Below are 9443 nucleotides of genomic sequence, written 5' to 3'. Positions count from 1 at the left end.
TAGGACAACAATTTTAATAAGAATAATGTAATCTTATAATGTTCCTCTATCACGGTGACCTATGAACAAAGCATAATTCTATTATATTTTTGCTTCAATAATAGGCAAATTTATTTGATTACAGAAAGCTAAACTAATATAGTTACAGATTGTCACAATTTCACTTCATTACTTGTAAATATTCTGTTCAAGTGAATTATTTAAGTGCTATCATCATAATTACATCCTGAGAGAAGTCTGTGTCCCAACACTTTGTCTCCTGCTTCCTACTTCAGTGAAATAAAAAGTTACTGGTTAGGATTTTTGATTCCTTGGCTAAAGGATAATGATGAGATTATGGGCTTGCTTTACTTGATCTCTAATATTTTCTTTTCTTTCAATTCTGATGAGATGGGTCCATTTTGGTTATAGTGAGCCAAAGATTTAATTAGGCAAGTTTTAATTACTGACTAATGAATTACTCTTAACTCAGGCAGTCCTATTTTCTACCGAGTAGTGGATTTAGATGGTTGTCTGAACCTTTACTGAGACCCAAGCTGCACGTAGTCATGTATGTTCTATAGAGATGAACAAAAATGCCTACATGATAACTAAAACAGTCTCCACTTCCTTCCTCCCTTCTTCCTTCTTCCTTCTTCTTTGTTCTTTCCTTATTGTTTTGCTTTTGCTCATCTTTTATGCATTTAACAGGATCATAGGACATTTGGCTTCTCTTTAAGCCAAAATATACTAAGACAAAGATAGCAATCATTTTATTGATTGCATTACTTTTCACCGTTAAGTCTATTTGATTTTCTACTTGTATTTATAGTTTCTCCCAATAAATATTGTATTTTTGTTACATCTTACATAATATTTATGTATTACATCAAAAATTAATTTATAGTTTGTAGTTTATTGGAGAATAGGTAAATATTTATTTGTTCCTACTTTTTTTTTTTTTTTTTTTTAACAAGCTCCGGCCAGTTTTATTAAAGAAAAATTTTACATGATTTACTTTTCACCAGTCTGTTCTGGCATGCTTCTAATGATATCAGAATCACCTGGGTCAATGATAGCCAGTGTGCATACTCTGTAGTATTTTCCACACGCTGTGCCCAATTCAATATTATTACCACTGTAGTGATGGACACCAGTTTTGGCCAACATGGCGTAGTACTCTATTTCAGATTTCCTCAAGGCTGGGCAGTTGTTGGCGAGGATGACCAGTTTAGCTTTGCCTTGTCTGATCATTTTCAGAGTCTGCTTGTACCCCAGCACGTACTTTCCACTTTTCATAACAAGTTGGAGCCTAGAGTTGATCGACTCCAGCGACTTTTTCGTCTTCTTTGCGGCCACCATCTTCCTGCCTTAGGTGCGGGATGGCCCCCAACCAAGAACAGCCGCCAAGATGGCCGGGGAGAGAGAAAGGCTTGTTCCTACTTTTTGAGAGTTACTCTTTTGTGGAAAATTATTTGATAGGCAGTGAGCTAAACACTTTACATGCCTTATCTCATTTAATCTCCTCATATAGATAAGAACTGAGGCTTAGTGGTGTTGTCTGATTTCATTGTCACCCAGTCAGTGAAGGGACAAAATCTGTAATAGAACCATTGTTCTTTGTTCCAAGTATTCTAATCAAAATTATTTTAGAAGGAAAAATCACAATATCAGGCCTTCCAGATAATTTTTCGTCCAAGCTGTTAAAATACGTTGTTTTCCTTTAAAAGTAATGTATGACAATTTTAAGACCATGGGATCTGTTCATTTTACTTTTAGGAACTAGATCTGAGAAATGGGAGGGCATTGTGAGTGCTGGGCATTGGTTTTAAACAGTTTATGAACAAGATCTTAAGGTTAACTATAAGCTTGAGTAAGCATTAGGTAGCTGGGCTGGGTATTATTGAACTAAAGGAATATAAACCCAGTCTGTGATTTTGCAATAGGTGGCAAATATTGGCAGGAATAGGTGGAAATATACAGTTCCAAAATGGGGTCAAATCCTTTAAATATCAAGAAAATTCACATGAATGAGATTCAAATAAATTGGGAATAGAGATAAGGGTGGGGGTTGTGAAAGTTTGTTTTGCTTTGATTATTTTTTCTAGAATCATTTGTTTCTTTTACAAAATTTTGATATATTCTTGGAATCATATCAGGTAATTTCCTACCTACCCTGTCTGTAAAAAGAGTATCTACTTATTAACACAATCTTTAGAAATTTAATGTGAAATATAAAACTATTATCTATTTATACAGACATGTATTTGGTCATTTCCTTTAATAAAAATGTCATTATTAATGGTAAAGGGCAAATGCTGTTTTTATTGAGAATTTCTAATCCGTTGTGAAGTAATGTAGCTTTACACAAACATTTTTGGGTACAATAACTATCTTACTTCAATTACTTACTCTTCTCATTGCTATGGTGTTGAGAGAACTATGGATACTACCCCAGTCTCACTTTTTATCTTTATGGGTAAATATATCAATTAACAAACTCCTCACATATCTCCACACTCAGCTTAAATAAAGGTAATAATTTATTTATGCTCATTTCAATGTAATAAAACTTTAATTATATTTTCTAGAGAATATTTATTTTTCTTGTGTCTTTAAAAGTATTCTGAGAAGTGATTACCTGCCTAAGGTATCTTTAAAATGCAATTCTGACTCAAAGACATAAAATAAAAGAAATCATTAAAATCATTAAACATTAAATTGTTCAAATTTCATATTAAATATTTCTTACGACTTTTTGTTTTAATATTAATCTTTAGAAGTTAATTTCATGACATTGATTATAAACATTGTAAGCATAAGTTCTACTCATAATTGAATACATTTCTTATAAAGATGTTAAATATGCAAAGTGGAGATTTTAATACCATAACAATAGAATTAGAAATTTAATCTTTTAGGTTCACATGTACAAGAAACAAAGGAAGAAAGTCATCTGTGAAAGATCATTTTGAAAGAGAAAATAAACAATAAACCTTTTGTACAAAAAAATACAGTATTTTCTAAAGTGTTTTTGAATTTAACATATCTAAGCTTTATTAATGCTTTTGGAAAATTTGACTGGAATTTGATATTTTAACTTCCCATTAATAAAAAATCACACTGTCATTATTTTCTAATGAAAGCTCATTTCTAATTCACATATATGCATTAAGTTAGCGAATAAAATTTCATTTGTGTACTCTAATGAATTATAACTTGAGAAACATGTCCTGTTCCCAGCCTCAAAGAAAGCTTAGTCACTGATTTGTATACCCCTTTAATAAAATTTGCTTCATTCATAATGCTATGCATAAATAATTTTATTGTTAGTATCAAAACAGAAATTCTGGATATTCCAAAATAAAATAAATTTAAAAGATAATGAGAAACTTACGTTGATGACTATTTATTTGAGCTAAATCTATATTAATTAAAATGTGAACTATATAAAAATGCTTTAGGCAGTAGAAGATAATGAGATAGAAATCTAATCTTCAAGGTAAACCAACAGTTAAGGGAAAACAAGAGTTTGTTTCTTATATATATAGTCATAACCTATTATGCTCAATATAACTTAAATAGCCTATTCTATTAATTATGATCCAATCTTAATTTGTTATCAATAATAAGGAAACAGTAACTGAATATTATCTATTAAGTCTGGCACAGAAAAGATAATCAATATTTAATAACCAGTGAATATGTATGGATAACTGTAATATTCTACCATTATGTCAGAAAAAAGAATACTTACACTGTGTGCCATTTTATGACAATAGAGGTGGCTAAAATAAAAACTAAATATTTCTATAAAATAGGAACATATTGCATATATTTATTAAAGCAGAATATTAAATATAGTGTGCTATTATGAACATTTAGAGAAGAACACAATGATTTACATATAATTCATGTAGAAAATATTCATCAATGATTTAATTTAGTTATGGGAAGAAAAGGCAAAACAAAAGAGATGTTAATTAACTGCATAGTGTTTGTGGACTGGCAACAAAGAGATTTAGTGAAGTTTGATGGTTATGAGTGTTATTCATAAAACAAGATGCTGGAGAAAAAGTGAATGAAGCTATCCATCAACAAGTGGTATCTAAACTTCGACCCAAAAGATGAGTACGAGTTTGGCTTGCAAAAAAGGAAAGAGGCAAATCATTTTGCTGGAAGAAGGAGCTTCTCAAATGCATTTAGAAGTCAGAAGTGGAATCAACTCATCTAGAGACTAAAATAAGTTTGCATAGCATACACAGTGACTGAGAAGGGAGAAGAGCAAGAGAAGTATTTGGACAAGTGAACTTAGTAATAATTTAAATGAAAAGTTAATAAAAATATTATTAAATTTTAATGCAAATAAAGTTTAAGGAAATTACTTTTCATATTCTTTAAAAAGTAATTTGATTATTGTGTTTATGACCAATATATCAATAGCTCAATTATTATATAATAGAATAGTTCCAATCTGCCATATTTGAAGATAAAGGCAAAACAAAAGAGAGATGTTAATTAACTGCACAGTGTTTGCAGGTCTAATTTTTTGAGGTCTAATTATTTTCTAAAACTTCTTCATAAATTCTATTGAGTTATAACATAATTTTAAAGGGAAGAAAACCTTCCCCCTTGTAATAAATGATTTCCAAGTAGTTCTGCCACCTGTAGTCATGGAGAAAAGAAGTCAAATTGTTCTCTGTTATAACATCAACATTGAAGATACATTTCCTTCTCAAGTCTTTTCTCTCAAAGCTTTCTGTTTCCAGTGGCATCCTTTATTTCTCCATTTATTTTGCATACTCCACCCCACAGAGCTTTCCTTTTATTATCATTATATATGTTCTTTCCTATCTACTTCATTTTTACCACATTCACTGTCACTTCCTACCAATGTTCTTCTTTCCCCAGTTACATAACCATTTTGAAATTAGTAAAATAAAATAGCACATTCCCATGAAATTAATGACAAAGTCTGCTCCTTGAAATATTTCAGCAATCATTTTCTATGTTAATTTCACTTTGTTTGCTTTGGAAATAATAATGCAGGTAGATAGGTAGGTAGATATAAAATTTTGCCTCATCTTATTGCTGTTGTCATGCTTCTAGGCTTTGAAAATTTTAAGTTAAGACAATCCAACAGCATAGCCCAGTGCCAAACACAGATTTAGCTTGCAATCATCAAGCTAGGAATATCTCTGCAGGGGACATATATAACATATGTAGAATTTATAACAAATACAGAATGGCTGCTGAGCATGTCAGTGCCTTTCGAAACAAACAAAAAATATCACAGGTCGTTTTCTAATGTTTCAAAATAACTCTAAGGAAAATGTTTTTACAGGTATGACATTTCAGTATAATAGAGTAAGATTCTATGTTGCCAAAGAAGGTAAATGTAAGACAGGTATCATGCCAGTCATCTTTTAAAGGAAATAATGTGTTCCTGGATGGATGTGCCTCTCACAAGAGGTTGCTGTACAGTGATCTATACTTCCATTGATGAGGGACAACTTTCAGAGTTAAGATTCTGGCCTCTATTAGTCCATTCCCTCATTCCTAGTGGTACAGAAATCATGTAACAAGTGTTAGGAACAATTCCAGAAAAAGTAACAAGCATTGTTCAGTGTGCTTCCTTCTTTTTCCCCCATTTAAGGAATTGTTACCCACATAAGTACACATTTTGGTCTACCTTTTAAAAATTTAAAGGAATAGATTGCTTTGAGGGAATCATAAATTTACCATAATTTTCTTCCATTTATTTTTTTTATTGAGGTAGCATTGGTCTACAATATTATATGTAATTCAGAGGTATAATATCACACATCTTCAGATGTATATCACCATGTCACACATACCACCGAGGTACCCATTGTCCTCCATTCCAGGCAATCCTTCCTTACCTCCTGTGCTCCCTCTTCACTCCTTCCCCACTGGTGACCTCCATTTTAAACTCAGATTTCTAGGCTTTGTTATTGGTTTGGTTTTGTCTGATCCCTTTTTTGTATTTCTATATTCTACATTATTGCCTACAAAAGTAAATTAACTTAATTCTAGTACATAACATTAGCAAGCCCCTTAGCTATCAGGCTCAAAGTCCCATTCTTGAAACTAGCTTTTGTTAGTAATAAAGTGCAGTTTTGATCTTCATCTGCTGAAATTTTATCCTTTAAATATCTCATTTTTTTTCAGATCTTAGAAAGAAGAGGAGTATGTTTTATAAACATTATAAACCCCATTTCTGTGCATGTAGGCTGGGGATATTGAGATGTATATATAAGTGTAGAATTGGGGGACCATAACAATCTTTATCAGGGAACAAGGTTTGATAGCATGTTATTGTGATTGAAGGTGAATTGAGAGAGGTTAGTTGCTGCTACTCTGTAGCTGAGGACTTAAGCTCTCTTTAAGTCAACAGTATTTTCATCCTGTGGTTTATGGAAAAATTGTGGTTTATGGAAACATCTTTCAGTAAATATGTTGGCAACCCACACTAAAACACAGAACTGGGTTCCTCACACTTAAGGCAAATTAGAGCAACTCTGTATACACCGGACGCATGGAGCTTTCATGCAAATCTCAGAATATTCAGATGCCACATTTCATACAAGTGGCAATAATTCAACTCTCAGGAGAGGGAAAGAATGTTATATATGGTAATTAGAGTGAGAAGAAATTAATTTTCTGTTTGTATTGCTGTTCTATCCATATCTAAATTTTAGCACACAAAAAGACTCATGTGAGGTACAATGTATAAGCCTATGACTTTGTGATTTTAAGTTATTTATGCCAGTCCTAGATAGAGAAAATGGGACTCCACATTTTCTTCTGTCCTTAGGGGGTTAAACATGTTTATTTCAAATACCCTGTCTTTTAGGAATCATGTTTTCTAGGGTCCAAGGTGAACATGGAAAAAGTTAGCAACATGCACAGTGATAGAACAAAGAGCAAGTTTCAAAAGGGAGACTAATTAAACTAGAAGAAAAGATACTAAACTTTCCTTGAGATGATGAATTATGTATTTGAAGAGTTGTTCCTTATATATAACGGAGAAAATTAGATCTTAAAGGCCATGAAAAATATATTGAAGAAAAATGTAATGGACTCAAATTTTACTATTTTTAAGAGTGTAACAAACAGAGGAAAGCTGACTTAGGTATTACTAGACAAGAAACTAATGAAACCCTAAAAATATCGGACTGAGCTAGAGATGCACAATATCAGAGAGTTGATGGAAATGTCTTAGGATGGGGGACAAGGAAGCAAGAGATTATGTAGAGGTGGTCTATTAAAATAAGAACTGGAAAATCTAGGGAAAAAGCAATAAGAGTACTGCTGAATGATTAAAATAGGTATAATCAATCCAAAGGAATTTCAGGAGAAAAGACTGGGAATATTAAAGTTATCTATTCAAAGATTGCTTAATGAACTTCAAAATGACACTTCTATTATGTGTGAGTTCACAGGAAATGTTTTGGTATCTGAAGAAAAACAGTCAAGAAATGTATGGAATTGACACTCTCAGAGAAGTTTGAAAGAACAGGTATATACAGAGAGAAGTAAAAGGATAATGAGGGATCATTCTGTGTTGGATTAATGACCTAATCTAGCCTATGTATATTTGCTCAATTTATGAAAGTAAAATTTGGATATTTTTTGGTCCATATTATACATACTTTCTGTAGGAGTTTGTATACTTATTTAATACATAAAATTTGCAAAATTTTATTATTTATTCAATATTGAACAATTAAATATTTATTAACATTAAAACATTTTGCAACACATAAACCCATTATCCTTGCAATGCACATAATCCTCTTTTAATATTTTAGGTGATAATATGCTAAGAATTAAGGAATATAATTAACTCAACCTTCTGCCATCATTGTGTTTCTTTATATATTTTATTGTGCATTATTTTAATGTAATAATTAATTTTTAATTTAATTGTAAATGGAGAGATTGTTTTCTTTTAAGTTTTTAATTTAATCCTGAGTAAAAAACAAGTTTAAGTTAGAGGGGCAAGAAGTAATATACCTAGACATTTTGTAAATGAGTACCGGCAGTTGCTAAGGAATATAAAGTTGCTCAGAAAAGGTTAGCTACACAAGTCCATAGCTTGCAGAGGGAGTCAAATACATATATTGGATTGATGTTGAAAGCTTTGTAGAGGCCTGTTTCTCCTATTTCAGGCATACCTTCTCTTAGGGGATTTTGTTTTTATAAGATGCAGAACTCTGAGAGTCAAAATTGTTCATTTTGCAGGACTTACATATTTACCCATGCCCCTGGTGCAACTTAATATTCTTACTACTGTAACTTAATGTCTTAACTTCTCTAACTTCAGTTTTGCAAAGTAACATATAATAAAAAGTATATAGATATTTATAAAATAACATTTACCTATCAAAAGGGAAATAATGATTGTTCAAGTTAATTTCAAAAACAGGCAATGCGAAATATAGTAGAGATTTCATAGCTATTATGATTACAATTGTTTTTTATTATAATCAAAAATTTATAAAACATACCCACAAACATAAAAGCAAATCCATCTTGTTAAATTTGAAACACTTACTGATGAACTTGTAAATCAAGGGAGAGAAAAAAAAAAAAAACACTCCACAACACTTTGCACAGTAATGTCTTTGTGGACTCTTCTCCAAACACAAAAGAAACAAAAATAAACAAATGGGAGTACATCAAACTGAAAACATTCTGCTTATTGGAAAAATCCATCAATAAAACATAAAAGACATCCAACCAAATTTGAGAAAATATTTGCATATCATACATGTGACAAAGGGCTAAGTACCAGGATATATAAAGAACTCCTACAACTCAACAAAAGGATAACAAAGAACCAATCAAAAATGGGTAGAAGAGTTACTCTCTTCTCCAGTGAAAACATACAGGTGGCCAAGAGACATATGAAAATTGCTAATCAACACTTCTCCTCAGGGAAACGTAAATCAAACCACAATGAGATACTACCTCACATCTGTGAGAATGTCTCACACCAAAAAGACCAGAAACAAAAAGTGTTGGCAAGAATGTGGAGAAAAGGGAATTATAGTACATTGTTGGCTGAAACGTAGATTGATCCAGTAAAACATTAAGGAGATTTCAACCAAATTATCAAAAAATACATTGATTAAAATTAAAATTAAAAAATTAAAAGTTGAATTTACCATATGATTCAACAATTCCATTCCTAGTTATCTACCAGAAGAATGAAAAAACACTAATTTGAAGGGAAAGTGCATTTCCATGTTTGTTGCAACACAATACACAATAGTCAAGTTATGGAAACAGTGAGTTCTCAGGGGCAGTGGAGTGGATTAAAAAAATGTGATACACACTCACACATACAAGGGAATACTGCTCAGCAATTAAAAAAAAAGAAGTGTTGCCATTTTCAACAATACACATGGAACTGGAGGAGATAATGCTAATAAGTC

At 31.6% G+C, this 9443-nt stretch overlaps 1 protein-coding gene across 1 annotated transcript; it reads right to left on the bottom strand.

Moving 5' to 3' along the window:
• Positions 1-991: 991 nt before the first annotated feature.
• Positions 992-1386, bottom strand: LOC311171940 (large ribosomal subunit protein eL30). The gene has a single exon (XM_084234982.1). The coding sequence runs from the start codon at positions 1339-1341 to the stop codon at positions 994-996; it is 348 nt and encodes a 115-aa protein (XP_084091108.1). The 5' UTR covers positions 1342-1386; the 3' UTR covers positions 992-993.
• Between the last annotated feature and the right edge of the window lie 8057 nt (positions 1387-9443).

The sequence above is a fragment of the Talpa europaea genome (assembly GCF_964194135.1).
Source record: "Talpa europaea genome assembly, chromosome: 6".
In the NCBI taxonomy this organism is placed as follows: Eukaryota; Metazoa; Chordata; class Mammalia; order Eulipotyphla; family Talpidae; genus Talpa; species Talpa europaea.
Note: the sequence above shows the minus strand (reverse complement) of the source record. Positions and strands in the feature narration are given on the sequence as shown.